The sequence below is a fragment of the Parus major genome, chromosome 2 (genome assembly GCF_001522545.3).
Source record: "Parus major isolate Abel chromosome 2, Parus_major1.1, whole genome shotgun sequence".
NCBI lineage: Eukaryota > Metazoa > Chordata > Aves > Passeriformes > Paridae > Parus > Parus major.
Window position 1 is genome coordinate 47,426,246 of NC_031769.1, and position 24,190 is coordinate 47,450,435.

At 38.8% G+C, this 24,190-nt stretch overlaps 1 protein-coding gene across 2 annotated transcripts in view; it reads left to right on the forward strand.

Annotated features, from left to right (window-relative positions):
- The window catches only part of TRANK1 (tetratricopeptide repeat and ankyrin repeat containing 1), a 49,518-nt gene extending 31,037 nt beyond the window's left edge, over nucleotides 1-18,481 (forward strand). For both annotated transcript variants that reach the window (XM_015618833.2, XM_015618835.3), the window contains exons 14-24: nucleotides 30-229; nucleotides 701-838; nucleotides 3,662-3,802; nucleotides 4,517-4,673; nucleotides 5,527-5,615; nucleotides 8,130-8,233; nucleotides 9,851-9,983; nucleotides 10,836-10,981; nucleotides 12,000-15,070; nucleotides 16,584-16,685; nucleotides 17,625-18,481. In XM_015618833.2, coding sequence (XP_015474319.1) covers nucleotides 30-229; nucleotides 701-838; nucleotides 3,662-3,802; nucleotides 4,517-4,673; nucleotides 5,527-5,615; nucleotides 8,130-8,233; nucleotides 9,851-9,983; nucleotides 10,836-10,981; nucleotides 12,000-15,070; nucleotides 16,584-16,685; nucleotides 17,625-17,737 — 4,394 coding nt within the window. In that variant the 3' untranslated portion in view covers nucleotides 17,738-18,481. The remainder of the gene's footprint in view (nucleotides 1-29; nucleotides 230-700; nucleotides 839-3,661; nucleotides 3,803-4,516; nucleotides 4,674-5,526; nucleotides 5,616-8,129; nucleotides 8,234-9,850; nucleotides 9,984-10,835; nucleotides 10,982-11,999; nucleotides 15,071-16,583; nucleotides 16,686-17,624) is intronic.
- Nucleotides 18,482-24,190: the final 5,709 nt, after the last annotated feature.

Sequence of the window (24,190 nt, forward strand, 5' to 3'; positions counted from 1 at the left end):
GTTTGAAACCTGTATTCTGCTTTTTGCAGGTATTCTCCGTTTAGCATCTGGAGTGGTTGATTTGCTCCAGCATTATTTTCCAGAATCTTTTGATCGCCTTCCTCAGGACCGTGGTCTCTTTGATGGGCCAAAACCTACAGTCTTGGAGTCCTGCAGTGTTAGTGACCTAGCAATTCTGCTGAGGGGCAACAAAAGGAAAACACAACCCATAGAATTTGGAGCACATCAGGTTTGCTTTTTTTAGGCTTTTTGCAGATTCTGCCAGCTCTGTTGCTAAATAATAGTCTTGTGTGAACTGCCCACAGCTTTCTTTTTTAAGCCCTTGTCTCACTGATAAATTAGGCATTTCAAACTTGGAAACCTTTATTGTGTTGGTTTCTGTTTCTTTTTAATATGTCTGGTTCTTTCTGTTCTTTTTTTGGTGTGAGGTATTGTGTGAGGTATTGTCTGACCTGTTCCTTTCTATCTCCAAATTTTCTTACACCAGATCTAAAATTGTCTACACATACCACGCATTTGTCAGTCTTCTAGTGGCAGCTTTGTGACCTTTTTTGTGGAGTATGCTGAAATGTCTCTGTGAAATGTCTAGTTTTTAGAAGGCTCTTTTATTATCATCATGTTTGTCTTTCTTTATGCAGCTGTTACCTTTTTTTCCCCTTTTTTGCTTTCTAATATTTTTTTTAAATGTATTTTGTGGCAGGTGGTATTAGTGGCAAATGAAACTGCAAAGGAGAAGATACCTGAGGAACTTAGTTTGGCACTTGTACTGACAATTTATGAAGCAAAGGGCTTGGAATTTGATGATGTCCTCCTTTACAACTTTTTCACAGATTCAGAGGTATTTAATTTATATTTATATAAAATTTATCCATTTTCTGCATTTTCTCTAAAGTCAGACTTACTTGTGGTCTAATTGGTAGTTCAGCTGGGAAAGGATTCCCTCTTTTCTCTGAAGATGAGTGGTTTCATCACAGTAGAGAACAGAGGTTGTAGGTTTATGAATTGGGAACGTGTTTCCTTAAGTGCTGCTTTCTCCTTCAGGTTTCCTGTTAAAATTTAAGGGAGAGTCTAGGGGTAATATGTACAACATTGCACACACACACACACATGCTCTTTTCTGCTGTACACCAAGATGACTCCTCTGACCCCAGCTGGACAAGTATTCCAGGTATTCCTTACTGAACATGCCTGCAGACACTCCATGTACCCATGCCTGAATTACTCTGTGATTAAACATTCAGTGTGAACAACCCTGTTACAGATGTCCTCTGCCTTTACCCCTCAAAACAGTGTCTCATGTGGTTTTCAGCAGATGAAAAACACAAGAAATCTGAGGGAAGCTTACTGCTGGCTCTTCACAGAGATTAGTGAATGTTATGTGATAAGGGCAGAAGGAAGGAGCTTGAAGTAAATACTGACTGTCATGGTAGATTTCTCAAAGTTGATTTGTTTCTGGTGATGCAGGTTGTAATCAGAAAAACAACAAGGCATTTATCAGAATTTAGCAGAATCAGTTTAGCAGTGTTGAGTTGTGTAGAGCATTTTAGCTTAGACTAATGTATGTCAGGCCTGGAGAACTGTTTTCATACAATTCTTCCGTGTTCCTGTGAGTCATGAGTAATTGAGTTGATTTGAGCAGCTAAACAAGCAGGCAAGAAAGCAGTTCACCCTGAGGTTTTCTAATTTAGAAAAGCTGTATCTGTGGACTGCTGTAAGCACAGCAGTGTGGCTGTGTGCACTTTGTAAAGTGTTGGGTTTTCTTTTCATTTGTCTTGAAAATGACATTTAAGAAGAGTCTTGGTTCAGGAAGCAGATGGGAATGAAAAATCTAGAAAGCAAAAATGCCAAGCCCCCAAAACACAGCAAGCTCTTGACCAGACTGATACCTTTAGCTGGTTGTCATGTTACAATCTATGACTTAGAGGCTTGGGAATGTCTTCATTTGAAATCTTAACTTCAAAATACATTTTGCAGGAAAGATTTCCTGTTTTTTTTTCCCCTGTGGGAAGACAGTTAACTTGTTTTGTGTTGCTCGAAGCTCAGAAATATATAAATTGTAAAAATGTTGTTTCAGCCTTATTTGTGAATATTTTTTATTTTGTGCCAGAAACTTGGCAATATTTAATCACATTTTAATTAAATACCAAAAGGGAAAAATGAACTTAGAATATAGTCACGATTTTAAGGTTATTCATTTTGCAGGGGATCAGGAACCTGCAGAGTGGTGTGATCAGGAGCTGGCATTTCCTACATGGCATGAGAGTGCACAGCACTGATCTGCTGCCACACTTAACTTATAGTTAGGAGTGTCTGTGCGTATTTATAGACATCTTTCACATGTCTCTGTGTTGGAGTCCAATATTTTCTGACCACGCTTTTTAAGACTTTCCTTATGAGTGGGTTTTTTTGCTCACCTCTGAGTGTTCTTACAAGAGGAGGTGTTGGCAGGTGCCATTCCACCCCCTGGCTGAGACCAGCACTAGCAGTTACTGGTGTTCAACACAAAGCTTAATACATTCATCACATGAATGACCAGCCAGATCTTTTCTGGGAATACTGAGGATGAGAATATATGCCAGCATGGGATATGTGTGGGTCCAGCTCACTGAGCTTGTCAGCCTTGTAGAGTCAAGGAGACTTATTGGCTGCCCATCCTAACTGCAGGCCAAGATCTCTCAAATGTGTCTTAGATACTAGATTTTAGTATGACAAATTGCAGCTTGTGAGTGTTATCCCACCACCATTTACCTTTTATCCTGCCCCAAACTGGCAGGGAGCTGCCTGGCCCAGCAGTCAGCACTCCCCCACTCACTGAGTTTGCCTGGTGTGGTATTGGAGATTAATTGGAGGTTATTGGAGGAGAATCCTCATCCTTAGGACTAAAACTTGACCCTCCTCCATGGGGGAGGTAACCTGATCTCCTCCACAGAGGGATCACTGTAAGGGTGTTTAGCTGAAAAGATGTAGACCACCCAAGGAAGTTTTTATGTTTAATATCAAATTACTTATTTGATATATTGAGCATTGCATATGATTTGGATCTAGAAGAGTGATACAGCAGGATCCTGAAATCCCAAGGCAAGCATAGTGTAACAATGACAATATACACTGGAATTGCAATACAGATGTGACTCTCATTACTGCTCCCTATATATATATATATATATATATATATATGTATATATTCCCATTAGCTTCACCATCATGATGCTGGCCATCCCCAGTCCCTGAATAGTAATATGTAGTAATGTGCAGCTTGTAGCCAGATCAAGCCAGCTGCATTTTTAAAGGTGTGCTTTGTTTGCTCCTCATACTTCCTGCAGTCTGTTGGGCTGAGGTACATCTTTGCTTTTGCCTGGGCAGCTCAGGAAGGTGTAACTCTGTGCTAGCTGTTTTAGGGGAAAGTTGTTTATATGCCTTCATGACCACCTGCTACAGACAAGTATCTCAGGCAAAGGCTGTGTTGAGATGAAGTTCAGCTTTCTTGTTGAAAATTGCTTATTATTCTTTACTTTCTTCCCTGAGATAATTTCCTTCCCCAGTCTTCTCCTCTGAGCCTTCTTCCCTTGTAGGGATGATAGGTCACACCATACAACCATGTGTGTATGTAGGCAATAATGGTTAATACATATGAATAAACCTTATTCTCTTGATATTTCAGGCTAGCAAAGAATGGAAGATAATTTCTTCTTACAATCCTGATCCAGATGTGCAAGTGGGAAGCAACTTGCTAATTGAAGTGCCATTAGAGGATGCCACTGGTATGCAGGAAAGGACTCCATTTAATGTAGAAATGTACAAGGTGAGCTTTTTGTAACATTGGGAGTAGGAAGCACAAGTTAAATTCTTTAATCTTAAAGGTAGGGAAATTTCTTAAATCCTTTAATCCTGTGTTAGTTCCATGTTTATCAAGGTTGCTTTATCTTTTATAGTTGTTCACATTTGTATAATAAAATAAAATAGAAGGTTAATATAATATAATGTTAATGTAACGTCATATAATACTGATTTTAAAAGCTGGGAGACTGTTTGCAAGTGTAATTTGATTAGAGAACAAAAACTGTGTCATAGACTTTCAGGTATATTTACAGAACAACTGTGATTAAAGCAACTAGCAATTCAGCTTGTCAATATTCATTATTCTTAGAATCTATTTTCGATTGGTGTCACTACCTTGAAATTAAGGAAGTTGCTTAGAATCTGGTGATTCAGATATTTTCAGGATTGTATGGGAAATCAATAATTATATGTGATTAGAAGGAAAGTACCCTGTCATACCTGCAGCTGATTTGTAGTAGTAGTTGCTTGTAAGTTAGCTGGACAATGGCTTATGTAATTGAAATCCCATCTTTAATATTTAGACTTGCTTTCTAAAGTACTTAAAAGCACTTTCTTACTTGTTATTCATTCTGTATAAATTCTCTGTTTTGTTATAACTGCAAATTATGGTTCTTTCTAACAATTTAGCTCATCTGGCATTTAATTTATTTAATTTAATTTTTTTGCTCTGCCTCAGATGCTGAATGGAGAACTCAAGCAATTGTATACTGCAATTACAAGAGCCAGAGTCAATCTTTGGATCTTTGATGAAGACCGTGATAAACGGGCTCCAGCTTTTAAGTATTTCATCAAAAGGAAATTTGTTAAGGTTGTCAAAACAGATGAAAAGAAAGGTAATGTTGTCCTAAAACTTTCTCAAAAGACTCAAACAGTCAAAACTCATGTTTTCTTGCTTTTAGGCTGTGTAATAAAGAAGGTTAAATGCCTTGGTCCTTCTAACTGTGTGCATTGACAGCTGCCATTGCAAATTTCCACTTATTTCAGTGGCTTTTAATTCTTTGTCTCTAAAGATCGGTTGCATATATTAAAGTTTATTGCTAATTTGCTAGTTTAAGGTTTCTTGCTGTCACAGGAGAAGAATCAGTGATCCCTCAGACAGATCTGATCTTGTAAATAGTTTATTGAGTTCTAACCAGTAAATTCAGAGATGTAAATATTCATTAAGTATGGATGGATTGATGGTCAATACTCTACTTTTTACATAAGCTTTCTATACCTGTCTTAAATATTACACACATGCAAAAATGTCATTTACCAGCCCATTGATGTCTGGTGTTGAGTAAGGGATCCCTCAGCCACGAGGGGTGACCTTAAGAGGTGTTCTGACATAAAGGGAGATCAGGTTATTGCTGCTCAGCCAGTTACTGTGGAGAGAGCTCAATGGACCCTGATGGCTGCAGATATTTATGGCTTAAAGTGGTCAATTTGTAGTCAGATTTTCTGCTGTGTTAATGCAGTTTCAGCCACTTACCAGCCCAGTCTCCAGCCAAACTCTGGGGGTTTCTGTATTCACGCTGGTAGCTTGACACAACAGTGTTAGCACACTTGACTCATAGTTACCATTACTGGAGCAACCACAAACACAGAGCTCAGAACAGTATGAGATAATGCTTAGTATTGGTACATGATAAGTGGTTTCTGTGGTTTATCCATTCTAACATAAAATGGTCACCCCTGCCCTTGTAGACTTAGATGACAGCATGTTTGCTAAAACTTCAACTCCAGAAGAATGGATTGCACAGGGAGACTACTATGCCAAACACCAGTTCTGGGAGGTAGGAACATATGTTTATCTGAAATAAGGATTCTTGCTTATTCTGAAACCTTTTCTTTTCTCTGTATCTATAAAACCATCTGTAAACCTTCAGTTGTTCTGTAGCAGTTTGCCTTAGTTTGTGGTTTGTAGCTGTGTGTCTGCTTGTAAATAACTTACAAGAAGTGAGCAGAGAGAGCAAGCCTTTTGTTTGTAATCTTAAATTCACTGCCCATAAACTTGCAGTCCCATGGGGGAAATTACAGTTTAATGCATACGAATGAAAGACAGTTGGAAAAACAATTATTAGCATCAATCAGAATTGACTGATATGTGTGAATCTAAACCATGTTCTTGACAGCATCATTGCACATACTGCAAAGAAATGAAAGCATTTCTTGGAAGTGTACTAATTCAGGTAGGAAAATGATGGTTTCATTCCCTTTCTGTTTAAAGAACATAGAGATTTTACAGTCTTTTGTTTCCTAGCTTCCTACTTAATACAGATATGGGATATGTCCAGATATGGGATGATAGTTAATGGGATTGAAGCAAATCTCAGCCAGGATGACAACATCAATGAAATATTCTAAAGGGAGATAAGGGATATCTCTGGATCAAATGGTATTGTCCTTATGGGTGATTTTAACTTCCCAGACATCAACTAAGAAAATCATACAGTGGACACAAACAGGTCCAGGAAATTTCTGGAGCATGTGAAGATAATTTGTGGGTTCAGGTACTAGAGGAGCTTGCTAAGGAAAGTGACCTCCTAAATTTGTTATTTGTAAACAGAGATGCATTTGTGAGTAAAGTGGGGGTTTGTGTCTTGGTCACAGTGACCACAAAGTAACTGAGTTTCAAGTTGTTGGCTGCAGAAAAAAAGTCCTGCAAACCTTTGACCCTGGATATGCCCCAACAATCAAAAAGGCAAACAATGCCCTGGGTACATCAAATACAGCATTGTGAGCCAGTCAAAGGAAGTGATTGTCCTGCTCTGCTCTGTGCTGGTGCAGACTCACTTGGAGTACCTTGTGCAGTTTTGGGCACCAGAATATAAGGGCATCAGACTATTAGTGTGCCCAGAGGAAGGTGACCAAGATGATGAAAAGTCATAGAATCATCGAATGGTTTGGTTTTGAAGAGACCCCAAGCCCCATCCAGTCCCAACCCCGCTGCCATTGCCACAGGCAGCTCTAGAGGGCAGGTCTTAAGAAGAGCAGCTGAAGTGGCTTGTCCTGTTCAGCCTGGAGAAGACATGGCTGAGGGGTAACCTCATCACAGTTTACAACTTCCTCAAGGGGAGCTCCTGATTTCCTCTTTCTGGTTACCATTACCCCATAGGACATGGGGAAATGCAATGAAGTTGGATCAGAAGATCAGACTGGACATAGGAAAGGGCTTCTCACTGAGAAGGTAGTCTGCCACAGGCACCCCAGGAAAGTGGCCATGGCATTAAGCCATGAGTTCAAGTTCAAGAAGCATCTGGTTAACATCCTTAGTTGTGTAGGGTTGTTTTAGGTAGTCCTGCAGGGAGCAGTAAGTTGGCCTCTATTATCCTTTTAAGTCCCTTTCAATTTGAAATGCTCTGTGATTCTATGAAATAAAACTTTAGACACTTTTTTGATCATGGCAAGAGGGCAAGCTTTTGTGTTTTGCAAGTAACAACATAAAATTATTTGAAGGGAATGTAAATATTTATAAAAGACAAAAATCCAAAATAATCAGCGGCCACTATACAGATAGTCTTTATCTCCCCTTGAAAATAAAAGGCAATTTTCCAAATGGACAGAAGAGAGTTTAGATAAAAAACCCACACAGCTTAAAAAAAATAATCTTGAAATCTGAAATGTATTAGCTATATTATCTCCAAATTTGTTTTCTTTATAACCCTGATCTTTACCAATCAGTGCTACCTTAAGATAACATTATCTGGTGACTTAGGCAGTTCTAAGAGTGGCTTGCAGTGTGCGATTTCCAAACAGAAGCAACACTAAATTAATGGATAGAATAAAGAAATCATGGTGTTGCAGAATAAGCAGTGTGATAATGAAGCAAGCCTTGCTAGGAGCATGGTAATTCCTGGTGTTTCTATTCAGTTTTCACAGAAAAAGCCTGGCATGATAAAAGCACTGAGTAAATGTTCCTTTCTTTTCAATTTCACTTTGCACACATTGGTCTTCTTCACTTTTAGTTATATGTTGTAGATGCCTGGTCACTTACCAGTTGTTTTAGGCTATCATTCAAATTGCATATGCTATTTGTTCTTTCAGCTTACCAGGAATTCTGCTTTCACTACTTCCATGTACAATATTGTAATTAATATTCTAATTTTGGTAGTCACATGTGGACTGACTTTAAAGCTTTTCTTTTTTTCCTAAAAATATACCACAGTGTTTTACCTTTTCCTTTTTCCAGGCGCCCTGCCAGTCTTTCTGCTTTCCATTCCAGTGATTGTAAAATTAAGTATTGCTTTTATGTGATAAGCCATGGGCTGGATGCACATCTGTGAATGCTGTGTGTGATTTCACCCCAGGTGGCTGCCAAATGTTACCAAAAGGGAGGAGCAGCTGAGAAGTCAAAACTGGCCCTGACACACGACGCTGTTCTCAAAGTGCGCGCAAAGAAAAGCAGCCCAAGGTAGGTGTCAGTGCAGCTGAGCAAGTGTCACTCTGCAGAGCCAGACCCCTCGGGGGTGCAGAGGGTGAGATTCACACCACAGCTGTGGGACTGGACCAGAGCTGTCAGAGAACAGTGCAGGAGGGGTGTCTTTCTGTGTTTGTGGTTGGCAAAAGATATTTAAGAAACTGTAAGGTCTAGTGCTATAGGATCCGGGGCACTTCTCCCTCTGGGGAGTAGTGGCAGGGCTGTCCAAATGAAATTGGCCCTTGCAAAGGCTTACTGGTTGTGTGAGAGAAAAGCAACAGGATTTGCATTGTGTCAAGAGGCTTTACATCCTAAGATATAGATAGGAGATCTATCTGATATGTATATCTGATATGCTATCAGCAGTGCTCAACTTCAGTTAATCACCCTGAATATTCACTCAACAAAGGAGAAGGAATGGTGGTGTGCATTGGGGAAGAAAAGCTGCTATCAAAAAGTGAGCTTTGGAGTAAAATTAGTTTTACACTCAGTTTAAACTAAATAAGCAGAACCAGATCTGAACCAAAGGACAATTTTAAAGGAACAGATTTTGAGATGAATCATTTAGTTCATGATTTCAGCTGCGTAAAATAGCTCTAGAATTTGACAGGGGAGAGAGTTTGCAATTTCCTGAAGAGGCTTGGAAACTCCTTGGGACTCATATCAAATAAGACAGGAAAAAACTTAATGGAGAAGGATCTAGACCTATGTGAATCAGTTCCTGCTCATTCTGGGGAGACCAGAAGCTAGCAATGGTAGCAGAATGGGAAAGGAATGACTAGATCAGAGGAAGCTGGCACGAAAGGGAGAAGAGGGAAGATCTAGGAAATGCTATCACTGGAGTTAGTTGAGATTTTATCTTTTTTAATTACCTGCTTTACATGAGTGGCCCTGGTTAGAAGTATAAGATTCTCCAAAAATTTCATGATTATAGAGAAATTGTTGATGGGACTGATAAAACTTTCTGAGTTCACTGTGTTTGTCAGCTGTATAAAATTTGAGGAGAAGGAATTTGGTGTATTAGGATCTGTTAAGTTTATAGAACATGTGTAATAAAGAAGCTGCCAAAGCTGAATATTTTTTTTTTAAAAAAAAAAAGTGGAATTAATGCTAGTGTAAGCTTAAATAAGATTTTCGTGTGTTCTGTATGAAATGCTCTGTACAGTTCTGATTCTCCAGGCTTGAGAATTGTGAATTCAATCTAGATCATGCTGCAGCGATACCAGGAAGGCTGGGATTGTTTAGTCATACAAAACAAAGGCAGAGAGCACATTTGCTTGTGTCTCTAATGACTTTGGTGCTAAACAGCAGAAAGGAGAGAGCAGGCTAAGAAAAGGAAAGCAGTACAAAATCACAGTACTATACATTAGTTAAAAAAAAAACTCAGAAGAATCTTTTGACTGCCAGAGCTGTCATATTTTGGAACAGACTTCTGGACAGAGAAGTGCCAGCCCAAAATATAATTAATTGTAATCAGGTAATGTATAAAGAATAATGTGTGTTGTCAGTGTTGGTTGGATTCAGTGACAGCTCATGTGATTTGGATGTTAATAGTAATGCTAAACTTAATTTGGATGTCAGTAGTAATTTTCTCTTTACTTCTTTCCACAGGGAAAAACAGATGGAATATATGACATTGGCTAAAACTTACTTGGAATGTGGAGAGCCAAAACTATCACTAAAATGTCTGATTCAATCAAAGGAGTTCCGTCTTTGTGCAGAATTGTGTAAAAAATTAGGAAAGGTATTAAATAACGTATCACTTTCCTTTTCCTACAGCTTTTTTTCCTCTCATATTACTCAGAAAGTAATAGTATCTCTTTGTGTCATGGTAAATAGCTAAACTGAACAAGCTCTTTAATCTGGGCTATTCAAAAGGAATCATTTGTCAGAGAATAGGCAGAAGAGGAATGAAGTGGAGAATGATGCAATTGTGCAGGCTGGCTTTATATCTTTGGCTTTTCTCAAATGTCATTATCAGTCATTTGCAGTCAAAAATTAGTAAATGACTGATGTCATGAAACTTGAACTGTTGCTTCATTCAGTTCTCTGATGTTACTGAAACTTCATTGATAACAACCATCTAAACAGAATCTTAAAATTTGGAAAGGTTGAAGTAGTGTGCTAACAATATGTAAGATTTTTATTTTCAGTGTTTTTCCACTAAAAGAATGTAACGTGACTGTTCCCAAATATTTGAAGTTTTAGGATATGTTAGGTTTCTCATTCTGCATCCATAACTGCTTTAATTTAGTACTGTTCATTCTGAGAAATCTGTAAATCAGGAGAAGCATGTGTAGTGTTTTCTAACAGCAGGCAAAGCTGGCTGGGTAAAATTATTTTGAAGATCTTATATAATACCTTTCATTTTATACTCTAGTTTTTCAGAACAAATATTTTGAAGTTTTTTTTAAACAATCTCTTCAGTTTTAGTGATGGTTGCTTTAATATGTATTTGATTTTATTCAGATACTTAATTACATTTTATTAAAGTGTACTTCTTTATGAGATATGATGGAATTACAAGATTTATTCCATTCATGTAGTTTTAACTGTTTAAAGCACTTCAGTTTCATTATTGACTTCTGCATTGCAGATGAAAGATGCTGCAGTTTACTATCAGAAAAGCCAGTGCTACAAGGAAGCATCTGAATGTTATGAACTAATCGAGGAGTTTGATCTGGCCATTAAAATGTATTGTCAGGAAGAACTCTATGAAGAAGCAGCAAAGGCAGTTGAAAGGTATGTCCTGCAAGATGGTATTGGAATATAATTCTCTTTTGCATTTCCAAATTCCATAGAATGCAGCTGGTTCACTGCAAAAATTTCAGAAGGGTTTTGTCTACTGACTTTACATAAATCCTTTGTGATGTACCTTTAGTAATGGTGACTGCTTTTTTGAATGATTAAAGCTTCCTTAATATGTAGAGATTGTTCAATTAAAAAGTTCAAGCATTAAAGTCACTTTACCAACGAAAAAGTTTTTAAATCATCCCCCCACAAAACATTCATGGAAATTTATCAGCATAGACACAAAAAATCTGCACTGCCATGTTTATCATGAGAAAGATGATAATGGAAAGCTAATGATAATTTACTCATCCAACAGGAAAAAGTTACTCATTCTCAACATGCAGGAGAGAATATTTCACAACACTGGCTTGGGGATACCTCAATAATTTTACATCAGCCATTAATAATTAATGTTATGAAAGATGCAACCAGGCATTTTGCTCAGACACTCCACAAGCTACAGAGTATATGCAGATACATACAGCAGGCTTGAAAGAATTCTCTCTACAGTGACAAGTTTAAGTAAATTTTACAGAATATTGCATATTATCAATGTGTGGAGAATTCACTGAAATTAATACTTCTTTTAATAAATAGAAGAATAGTAGAAGAATAATAGATAAAATGTGTTAAAATTATTTGTACATTGATTTAACAGTGGGGAGAATGCTTCGCTAATGCTGTAAACCTTGTGACCTTGTTTGTACCAAAAGTTCTAATAATCTTGATTCTGACAGCCTCATGTTGTAATTAATTTCGTTGTGTAGATCTTTTAAGATGATGTGATCCTCTTTTGCCTGACAGGCATATCACATGAAGCAGTTGGCTTTTTTGAAGGAAGGGCTTCTAGTGGAAACTATTTGTTTAATGTTGGTGTTGGTTTGTTTGTTTGTTTGTTTTTATTACAGCCCTTTTTTTGTCTAGATTTGTCATCTGTGGCAGTAAATTGATATATCTCTTATTTCAGATATGAAGACATGTTGAATGCAAAAGGACGAATGGCTTCCAAACTCTCCTGTACAGCAAATCAGTTGTATTTGGAAGCAGCTGCAAAGTACCTGAGTATGAGCAGGACTGAGGAAATGATGCAGGCCCTCTCAAAGCTTGATATAGAGGATCAGCTTGAGTTTCTGAAGTCTCGTGGATGTTTGCACCAAGCAGCAGACTTACTGAAAAGGAAGGATCGCCAGGAGGAGGCTGCAAAGTTAATGAGACAGCACGGGTTTGCTCTGGAAGCAGCCAACCTCACGGCTGTAAAAGAGTTTCGCGCATCGTGTTTGCTTGCTGAAGCCCGTGCCAGGCTGAGTCGCGGTTCAGATTTACACCTGGGGAACGTGGAGAGCATCCTAAGAGAAGCCCTTGAGCTTTGTGAACAAACTGGGCAGAAGTCTGGCGTTGCTGAGGCTGTGTTTTTGCAGGGAACTCTGAAAGGAGACTTCTTGAAGCTGAGCAACGCGTACTGCAAGTTCCTGTCTCTGAATCATTCCGCTGGTGCAGTCGAAGCTCTCTTTGCATTATGCCGCTGCAGCACCCCTAGCCAGAACATCCTCTTCATGGCAGCACGTGGCTTAAAGGCTCTTCTGAGTCTTGTTAGTGGCCTGAAGAAAGCAGCCACCAATGCAGAGAAGGATATGGTGAAGTTATGCTTTGCCTATTTTGGGATTGTCCCAACAGGTGACAGTTGCCAGGTGTCTCAAAATGAAGCTGAACCCATTCTCAAGTTTTTATTAGACAAGCCAAGTCTAAAAGAGAGGAAGACAAAAGGTGATTTCACCATAAGCACAGAGAAAGTAAAATCAGCTTTGAAGCAGCACCTGTTAAGCAGGTTGTGCTTCATCACCCGTGAGTTACTGAGCAGGAAGTACCCTGATATTTGTATGAAGTTCATTGCTGGATTGAACTGTGAAAATAAAACCTGTGAGGGTTATCACAAGCCCTTGTTGCGTCATGAAGCAAAGACAATATTTCAATGTAAAATGCATCTGGTGGCAATAAATGGACTGTTGTTGGAAGCCACATACACTTTCCCTGAACAGCTACTGAGTCAGTGCAAAAGCTTTGAGGACATTTTGACTTCTGACAAATATGCATCATGTAAAGCCCTCCTAGGAATATTTTTTCCTAATCATTTTCATTTGAGAGTACTGTCTGAGAACCCAAGGGCATGCAAAGAAATACTGCAATTCAGTAGTGTTATTTCCAAACCTTGTAGAGAGATGTTGAGGAAGTACATCACATACAAGTTTAATAATGAAGACATTGCAGCCAGAAGAGAATCAACTGACTTATGGCTAAGTGCCATGAAGGTCCTTATCTTATCTTCAGGATATCCTGAAGAATTTGAGAAACTTCTTTTTAAAGAAGAGGATAATTATAACAAAGAGCTAATGTTTGCTTTGGCAAAGGCAAAAAGTTACCCAAACAATAAAGGAGAAAAGACCAAAGGAATAGAGGGCAGACATGGTATGTTGCTACCTGACAAAAATGTTGAAAACACAGGAAGAACACACTTGTGCTTCATTCGGCTTCTTGAAAATTCACTTGAGCAATTCTATGTTCATAAGAACCCGGAGAACTGTAAAAGATTTTTTTTCCGTTTCATGAATGTCCTGATCAAGAAATGCACAAGGTACCTGATTCCAAGCATAGGAAATACGGTGATGTTGCTTGAATTCCAGTATATTCTGTGCTGTGCTGTCCTGATGCGTCTCTCCAAGAACATTACTCTCTGTCTTCCAAAGAGTTACATTGCCCTCCTTCATTACTGGGAGTTTCTGTTCAGACGCAAGGACCATTACAAAGAACTGAAAGACACATTTTCTATTATACAGGAGTATAGACCAAAGGACACAAATTCAGCTGTGTACTATTTCAGATCTCATCTCTGTTATCTAGCAGAAGTCTTGTGTGGTGTTCATGGAAGGTTCAATGTCCTCCTGGATGCATTCAGCGATCCCGACTGCGTAACTTCAGGGGAGGCTGAGCGGACAGTAGTGCTGTGCTTAGTGATGCTACTGAATGCTGACCAGGTGCAGAGTTCTAAAGATAAATCCCTCTTACTCCACCTCTTTCCTGAAATCAAGCTGATGCTGGAATTAATGAGAAAAGACACTCCCTCAAAAGTACCTGAAAGATTGCTGAGGGTCGTGGAACAAGTGGCTCATGCTGCACATGTGAGAGAAGTTGCTGCAGGCCTGCAAGAGCTGCTGACAGAGCGAGATGAGGAGCACTTGGTTGACTGCCACTGGAAATGGGACGCTGCCTACACTCAGGGGCATCCCCCCATACGGGGCATCCAGTATGAACGTGTAAACCTGGACAGATTTATAACTTCTTTGGATGAAACAGAATATGCTGATGAGCTGAAAGAGGAATTTGAAGGGGTTCATTGCTTAGAGGACCAAAAGGATCCCCTGGAAGTCATTGCACTCAGCAAGCAACAGAAGCAAGAGCAGAAAGCATCTGCTCAACGCCAGCTGTATCGTGTGTTCCACTTCATTTCCCTGTATGTCAAGTGGAAAAGGAAGGCCCGCTCCAGAGTTCATCCCGTTACAATGAAAGAAGAGGAATTTTTATCAGAGATATTCAAAAGAGCAGATATTGACCAAACCCAGTGTGATCTCTGTGGTGTCAGATTCATCCAAAGCTCTGAGAACTATTTCAGCCGCTCAGAGAGCATGGAGGCAGACACTTCTGAACCTCTGACACCAACAGAGAGCAGTGGGGAAGAAAAGTTGCATGCAGAAGGAAATGCAATTTCTGTGGCCAGTGAGGCCTACATGGAGCACAGAAACACAGAAGAACACAAAAATAACCATGCTGCCTACAGACACTACGCTGAGTTTTTCAGAAGAAAGATAGATCCAATAATACACGATGGACTGGAAGTAGTGGAGGCCATTACAGAAAGGGATTACACCCGAGACCATTTAGCATATAAAGAAGGTTCCAACTTACGCCAGAGGAAAATCAAAGAGAATATTAAAAAAATTTCAGATGCAATAGAGGAAATCTATGAGAAAAAAGCCTGGGCTAAAGGTAGGACCTTTCTAGTTTTCTTTAAGAAATTTGTCATTTTTTGGCCAAACCGCTAGACCTGGTAAAGCTCCATTTGAAAGTCTTAATGTGGTCCAGAGAAAGGTATTTCAGGTAGCCAAGGAAAAGAAGTGCTGAGAGAGCTGGAAATACTGAGAATATATTCTAAACTCTTCCAACTTAATAAATTACATAGTACAGGTAAAGTGAATAGCAGTGAATTTTTATAGATAGTAAAGTGACTTTTAACCACATGGTCAGATATATGGTGTTCTCTGAACTTACAGTTTTACACAGTTTTACAGCATCTTTTCAGTTTTTCTGATAGGTCATCTTCACCAATTTTTCTATTGTTTCTACTGTTTCCAGTTTATTTCTGCTAGACATAGTAATTTGGATATGCAGGGTAGGAGTGCTTGTAGTCTTTGACTAAGGCTATCTCTGATTATTCTGCCCTTGAACTTGTAATTTTGCTAGGGCTGAACAAAAGTGGATACTTAATCACAAATCTGTGGTGTGTCAGGTACTCAAAGGCAACACTGGTATTAAAAAGTTTGGTAAATTGTGGTGCTTGAGATACATATTTTGATGCTAGATTTTTTTTCCCTTATATGCTTAAAACATTAAGCTATGTTGAATTTCTCAAGCAAAATTGAATTAGTGAATGAGTGGCTTAGAAGCATAATTGTTTAGTATACTTGCTTTGGGAAAGTGACAACTTAAATCCTAACATTGTTACTGGCTTCAGTGGAAGAAATCCACCAATCCTGTCAAGTTGTCATTTTGCCTTTGATGTCTGACAGTAGTGAAAAACTGTAGTATTTGATATGTTCATCAGCTCTGATCAGTGAAATACGTTAAATTTGTAACTAAATGTTAGGTTGTGCTCTTCACATGTAAGATTTATCTTTACTTGGTCCTTGAAGTTTAGTTTATTGTTTACTTGGCTTCCTGCTCAGTGAACTATAGTACTGATGGATATAGTAGGCTTTAGGTAATAGTGATTTCGTTATGACAATTGCTTGATGACTTATACCTTGTTCTTCTACTCAGTGAAAATATATATAGAGAAATTATTTGTCTCTGAGACTACTTTTCTCTCTCTTTATAACAGACATTTTTCAGGTTCTTAATGGTGCAGTTCAGCAAAGGCTGCATCATTGTAGGTCTGTGTTTTACTTTGATTTGTATAATTTCAGAGAGATAAGGAAAGTCAGGAACTTTATAACCCAAAAATAAAGTAGAATGTTTTCTGGGTTCGGATGTAATTCAAAAATTACAAGGATGTAGAACTTCTGCTCTGATAATGCTAGTAATGTTGGTTGGAATGGGGAGTAATATATACATCATCTTCATCCACATTAGTGAATTGAGATCATTGGTGACCATGACTTCTGGGTTTGCAGCATTGTCATCCCACATAGCCTTGTGTAACTTCATTTTGTGCTTGATTTTTAGCTGCTGTCCATTTCTCAGCTAAGTGTTCTCACAGAATGTTAATTGTGCTCCATTTCAGCTGAAGAAGTAATAACCACACATGCCAACAAGTTGGTTTACACCATTGATGACGCTCGTAAGTGGCTGAAGCAAATGGACTCTCACAGGATAACAGAAGAAGGTATATTTTAAAATATGGCTTTCTGTGCCCACTACTGTTCAGTAGTGGTCTCTAAGCATCACTTCAGTCTCCCACTCAGCAGCATTGTGGGTATTCACTGGCCTTTGAGAGGCACTCCCACAGGAACACTCTGGAAAACATGAGATAACCAGGCCTTTCTCAGTGGCTCTTCAAAACAGAGCAGCTGGTTGCAGGGTGTCCAGAGTGGAGGCAAGCCTTCTCCCTGGCTCTCCATGGATCCCAGCCTGATAAAGGATGCTTGTTTCTTTTATTTCACTTCCATTGCTCATGGTTTCATACAAAAATTAGCATACATTGATGCAGTCTATTGCATCACAGATCTCTGAGGGCAAGTGTAAGACTTCATTGTGCCTCCCTGAATGTTCATGTTTAAACATATATTTAGGTGGTGGGATTGCAACACTTGCAGAAATAGGCAGCAATAGGAAGTGATTAGACTTATAAAATGGACTCTATGTAAAGCATTAAAGCAGCTCAATTTTAGAAAAATTGGTTGAGATAAAGCCTTGTGATTCCTCTTCCTGTTCCAGCAGATAGTTAGTAGGACCTGAGGTGTTCTTGTAGTTTCAAAAGCAACCTTATAGTCTGTCTTGGAGGTCAGCAAGGAGATACAGTGTCTGGTGAAACTGAATCTTGAGAGAGAGATGAGATGAACTTCAGAAAAGTCAAAGGAAATAACAATTGAAACAGACTCTCAGTGTGAAAATTAATTAATAGTGCAGCAAGTGGCTTAGCAGTTGCTGCTTCATTGCTGAGGTCTTAAGCACATTGTTGTATTAAGCAAAATACATCTTAAACATGATTATGCACATATGAAGGTGTATTGATGACATATCAAATAGCAATGGCACAGCTTGTCATAAGAGAAAAAGGTGTTGGGGTTTCCCATTCTTCATTAATTTATTGTTTTTAATATAGGCTCGGTGCACGATAAAGACTTGGAAAATGAAGTGGAAGATGAAATTATGGCTTTTGAAGAACTTGCCCATAAAAAAATCTCAAGGAGAAAAGGAAGACATGGGAAACGATAATTTGAAAAATTGCTCCAGATGGCTACTTCATCCTCTTAACAATCTAAGTTTAGAATTAATTTTTTTTAAAAAAAATAGAGGGATGGGGCCAGAAATCAGAAGAGGATGAAGAAAAAGAGCAACTTATGCTGTGTTTTATTTTGGGGTTTCTTTATTGCTTGTATTGTGTCAGAAAAATTACCTATGTTATGATAATGTAATTGTTAAAACCTATGACTGGACCAATTTCCTTTCAAACCTATGTGATATCATAAAAGTAACAAAAGCCAAAGAAACAAGCAAGTAGAAAAAAAATACTAATGTTCTGACTTATCTCAGGGGTATTTTTCCACTCAGTCTTTTTTTTCTTCTTCCTTGTAAACTTGCATCATTCTTCTGAGCTGGAATTCTTGGAAAAATAGATTGATACTTTCTCTGATTTTAAGAGTCTTGGTATGTTTAAAACTTTTTGAGTCTTCAGGTGAGATATTTACAGTATCTCTCTTCTATTTTTATAGACAAGAAGTCTCTAAACACATTCATATTTCTGACAGCTGTATATTCTTCTGATTACATAAGTATGAAAGTTAGGGGTTGTCTTTTACTTGATCAAGTTTTGATATAAACTTCTACCTGTACCTATTGAAAAAAATTATAATCTTAATTTTAAAGGATGTTACACATTTTAAGTGCTTTGTAAGGTTTAATCGATACATTTTTGTAATGTATAATGTTTTTATAAAACCTATAAAACTTTTAAAATCACTTGATCTTGTCCTATTTTTTGAATGCTTTCTGAAAGCCATATGTGACTGCATGAGTGAGACTTGCAAATTTGGTCCTGAGTATCAGTTCGTTCTGGTGGGATCTCAGTGTGTCCTGGTTTTGGCTGGGATAGAGTTAATTTTATTTTTACTAGGTGGTAGAGTGCTGTGTATTTGAATTTAGGATGAGATTAACGTTGAAACACACTGATGTTTTGGTTGTTGCCGAGCAGTGCTTACTGGTCAAGGAGTTTTTGGTTTCCCATGCTCTGCTAGAGAGCAGGTGCACAAGGAGCTGAGAGGGAGCATGGCCAGGAGAGCTGACCCCAGCTAGCCAAAGGGACATTCCATAGCATAAAGCATCTTAGCACATAAACTGGGAAGAGGTGGACAGGAGGGGCTGAGCAGTGGACAGGGGAGTGAGCAGTTGTGTTGTGCATCACTGCTTTTCTTGGGTTTTATTCCACTCTCTTTTTTATCTCCCTTTTCATGAAGATTATTATTATTGTCATTATTACTGCATTTGACTTAATTTCAGTTATTAAACTGTTCTTAACCCACAGGTTTTACCCTTTCTTCTGATTCTCCTCCCCATCCCACAGGGAAGGCTGGAGGGAGAGTGAGCAGCTGTGTGGTAATCAGTTGCTGGCTGGAGTTAAACCACAACATCTAGTCTCTGTTAGTAACCATCTTAATTAAAACATTTGTGTGTTAAACATAATTAGAGTATTATTAATTGTTGAAATATTTTGCCTTTAAAAGGGTTCCTTCCACATAACAAATTGCTTCAGTTGTTCAGTCTTTTGTCAAAAACTTGATCACTTATTATTATGCTCAATGTTGTGGAAATGGGACATTTTACATGGGTAAAAATTAAATGCTGCTGTAGAATGGAGCTATGTGGGTAATAAGCAGTTATAATTTTTTATTGTATGGTAAAAGTCTCTTTCCAGATGTTTCTTCTTAAAGAAGTCTTATTCCTTAAGCAAGCATTTAGAAGATACTTTGGAAACATGCACTGATGAAATGTAATGCAAGTCACTTGCAGTGTATAGAAGTCAAGAATTAAGAAAGCTGGATCATTAATGTAAATTATTTGACTTAGTTTCTGCAGAATACCCATCATTACAGAAAACATTCTTGATAAGTTTCCCAGCTTCATTATTTACATTTGTGGCGGTAAACACTACCTAAACTTTTAAAGGACAATTGCAATTTCAAAATCCTTGCTGGCCACATTTTAAAGAGTGAATTACTGTACTTTTTCTTTCTCTTTATGAAAAAAAAAACAAAAAAAACCAACTTAAGCATTACCACAAAATACCAAGTGAAGGGGAAACAAAGAAAAATAAATAATAACAGAAGTTACCAAGAACTTAATGTCAGGTACCTTTCCTTGGAGCAGGGACCTGTGATTCTTGATGTGGCTCCATGCAACCCACTGTTTTTTTCTCTGACTTTGAATCAGCACTACCAGATGGAACTTATTTCAATAACATATGAAACACTGACTGCTAGACAAAAATAATGGCAATTCAAATTTCGGAACTTACAGTTTCAGAGATAGGTCTGGATTAGGTCAAGATTTCAGTAGTGTTCAAGCAGAGGTGGGAGATCTAGTTGGATCTCCAGACCAGTATCACTGTTTTAAGGGTTTTTTCCCCTGTGTTGGCCTGCATAAGTAAACATGAATCTTCCTTTTCCATGGCAGTCTCTTCAGATAATAGCAATCTCAGTGCATTAATCCTATTTACATATTACATTAGCAAAACTAGTTTGTCCAGATACATCCTTGGGTAGTGGGATTTTTTTTTTTCTTTTTTGTTCTGCTTTTTTCCTTTTTTAAAAATAAATCTTTCTCACTTCTGGTGGAAGCCCCAGTGTTCTGGCACCAGCTAACGCCTATGACTCAAAGGGCTTAAGACCCACGGCAGGTGCCTTGGTATGTGTGAGATGCATATTGCACTGAAACCTTGGAACTAAGCAGTGGATGCAGGCTGTCGAGCTAATCCACCCACTTCTGCCTGTCTAAGCCATGTTGAAAAGAATTTTGAAAAGGCTTCAAAGGCTCAGAAACTGGTGACTTAAAATCTCTCTCCCTGGTGATACAAAAATGACACCTAAATGAAAAAGAACAAACTATTTGCTGCAGTTGGAAGATGGGGTGTGTGGTCCTAAACATGACAAGTCTCCAAATTTTAGACTTCCCAAGAAAAAAGAAATCTCTTCCTTGAACCTCGTATTAACACAAAGAACTGTGTGGTAAATGATGCGTACTTTTCACCTCTTTCCTTCATTTCTCTTGAAAACATTTTTTCATTATACTGCCCACAGTTTTATGCCAAAACACTTTCTTAAAAGTCAGCTGTTACAAACTCTGACTCAGCAAATAATTTAAACACTTGCCATTTTTTAAGCATTTGCTGTCATTCCTAAAGGGAATCCTTTTACCTCTGTACTTACTGAAAATATAGGAAGAAAGAAATTGTCTTATTGCTGTAAATAAATCAAAAGGTTTCCCACCCCTGTGACAGTATTTGCTGAAAACCAATTAGGAAGCACCCTTCCTTACATGAAAGAGACCACAGCTGTTGCTACTCAGCTTCAACCTTTTTTGTTGGAGTACTTAGAAAGTTAAATACAGAAAAGGAGAGCTAAAAAAAATATAGCCAGCAATAACAAAGTGGCAACTAAAATAATGATAAACAGGACATGCTACTGTATCTGTATTCACTGGTTATTGTTGATCAACACAGGAAGAGTGTAGACCTGTTAGAATGAGTCCAGAGGAGTGACATGAAAATGATGGGAGGGCTGGAACATCTCCCACGTGAAAACAAGCATGAGAGAATTGGGGTTGTTCATCATGGAGAAGGCTCCAGAGATCCCTTAGAGTATCTTCTACCACCTGAAAGTGTCCTACAAAGAGAGCTGGAGAGGGACTTTTTACAAGGACGTGATAGGACAAGGGGGAAATGCTTCTAACTGAGAGAATAGGTCTAGACTAGAGATTAGGAAGAAATTCTTTGCCATGAAGGTGATAAGGCACTGGAACAGGTTGCCCAGAGAAGCTATTGATGCAGTATTCAGGGCCAGGTTGGATGGGGCTGTGAGCAAGTTGGTCTAGTGTAAGGTATCCCTGTCTATGGCAGGAGGGTCAGAACTACATGATCTTTGAGGTCCCTTCCAATCCAAACTATTCTCTAATTCAGTTTTCATTAAAACCTTCACACCTACACTTACACAGCAAGACCCAGAGACACCTTGGTATTAGATTTGTGGCATGTCTGTCTGTTAGCTTGTAACTCATTAATTATTAGCAAGGTACCACACAACACCCCCACTCTTTATCTTGATGTGGTAGATGGCAGAAATTTTGAATATCTTCCCTAATGTTCTCTCTAAGAGCTGATGGGGTGGGGAGTGGAAGGATTTTCATACTTTATTTTGTAATTTTCATAACTACACTCATACACCAAAATTTCTGACTGTACACATAGTCAACATCAATGTGAAATACTTTTAAGAGTCAGATACCTAAACACCAGAGCAGTTGAATTGTCAGTTGAATTAATAACCATTACAAATAAGTAGTCTGAGAATTAGAACATTTATTTCATGGACTCCTGTAACTGTTTTCAGCCTGTCATCTGAGCATGATATATGTATGTGTGCAGGTAGTGTGCATTCATACTCTTTGCTGTGTTCATCCTGCCTTGTTGCAAGAGGATGGGTTGCAGTGTCTTGGAAACCTGTTATAGTCATTCTTTGCTGCTTAATTATGGAAATAGTTCCAATTTCTTTGGAAAGAGATTGGTAGGAGGTTCTTACCTCCCTACAGCCCATCTTCTGCATAGGCCACACACCAAGTTTCATGGTTTAAAGGTGTAGTTGCTAGTGATTTAAATTATGTTCATATCTAGACACTTAGAAGTTACTTTCAGTGGTCTTCTGATCAGCTGTATGCATGTAAGTCAGTGCTGAAACTTTGGCAAGCAATTGACAGAATTAGGTTGCCTCTTCAACATTCTGCAGGCAAATAAATAATAGTGATACCAGAAAGTAGTTTTCATTAGGTCTTGTAGAAGTAAATCTGTGCAATTTTCATCCATGAAGAAGTGAGTAGATCTTTACTGAAGCTACATTACATGAGCTTAATGTTATTTATCCCTCTCTGTACTATTCATTGTAGAATTAGCTGGTCTTGTACTACATTAATAGTAGTTATGGACAGGGTCTGCAAAACTAGAAGAGCCCTTGAACACAGAGTAGCTTGACAGGATGCTGAAGCAGAATAATTCAGGTGCCTAATTTCTATGGAGAAAGTTGAGTACCTCACTATGGTTTACAGAGCAAAAGAGCACTGAGCTGAAAGGTGCTGGTGATCTAAAATGGATCTTCAGGTGTCAGAAGACAGGCAGAAAGGAAACTGCTGAATACAGGTGAGTTACAGACCCTTGGTATCACTGGAGTTTTGACTGGGGAAGTCTGGGTGAAGGAGTGTCTGAAGTGTGGAGCACGGAAACCTTCAGGCATCTCCCTGTCAAAAGAATAGATCAGAGTTCTTCACTTTCACCAGGAGGCAGACAGAGAAAGTTTTCTTGGAGGAATACGTGATGATGAATACTTATGCAACAGCTAAGTGGCTGGAATACTTCTCTAGGCTGCTGAGACGGCCAGGTTTCAAACTCAGCCCTCCCAGGAGATGCTCTGAGCCATCAGATGCCAATTTGCCAAGAAAACATTCACTACAGCTGCTGCTGAAGGTGCCTAATTCAGGATTTTGAAGCCAGAGAGAGGGTGGAAGTGGGGTCTATTCAGGAAGGGAATACATACATTCAAGTTGCAGGTGTCAACACAGTAATCCTACATCTGAAAAAGATCCACCAGATCTTGGAAGGGGTGCTGGTGGTGCTTGGTTTCCAGGGCATGGTTAAGTACCCTTTCTTTGATAAATGACTGCTGAATTCATTGTGAAATGAAAGTTTCAGTAGGAGAGGTGGGGTTACCAGCAGCCCCCCAAGCAGGCTCATCACTGTTAAGAGACAGGTGGATGTGGAGTTAAGCCCGGGTCTCCAGTTCCCTAGGAAAACACTGATTCAGGAGCTAGTCAACAGTAACTGTTTTAGGAAGATGCACTAGATATGCAAGAACCTTAGGGAGTTCTTTACTGAACCAAAGTAGATTATGAGAAAGAACCGTCTATTTTCTGGATCCTGGTTAGACTTGGGGGGTAGATGGCATGCTGAGCTACCGTGTTTGTCAAAATGCGGCAGGTCTGGGCATATAATAGAGGTACAAGATTTCATGGAGACTGGTAATGACTCACAAGTGCCATAATTTTTACCTTTTTTTGGAGCAGAACCCCACTTTCATTATCTTCTTTCTGACATTTTATGGCTAGCAAATTAACATTAATGACCCAATGTTGTCCCAAGTGTGGTGCAGACCATTATCTTGGATTTGATAATCCCACCCATTTTCTTCAGAAGCCCTTTCCTTCCTCCCTGCTGCTGTGTAGGGTCAAGTTCAAAGTGACATTACCTTCAAGGTAAGGAATGCTGCCTCATTCCCATACTGATGGCCATCCCCATACTGATGAGGCTACTCCTGCCCTTGTGTCCCTTAAGTGCAGATACTAACATTGCTCACGTCCCCATCAGTTTTGGAACTGGGAGATCTTGGGGCAACTGATGCTTTGCAACCTTGT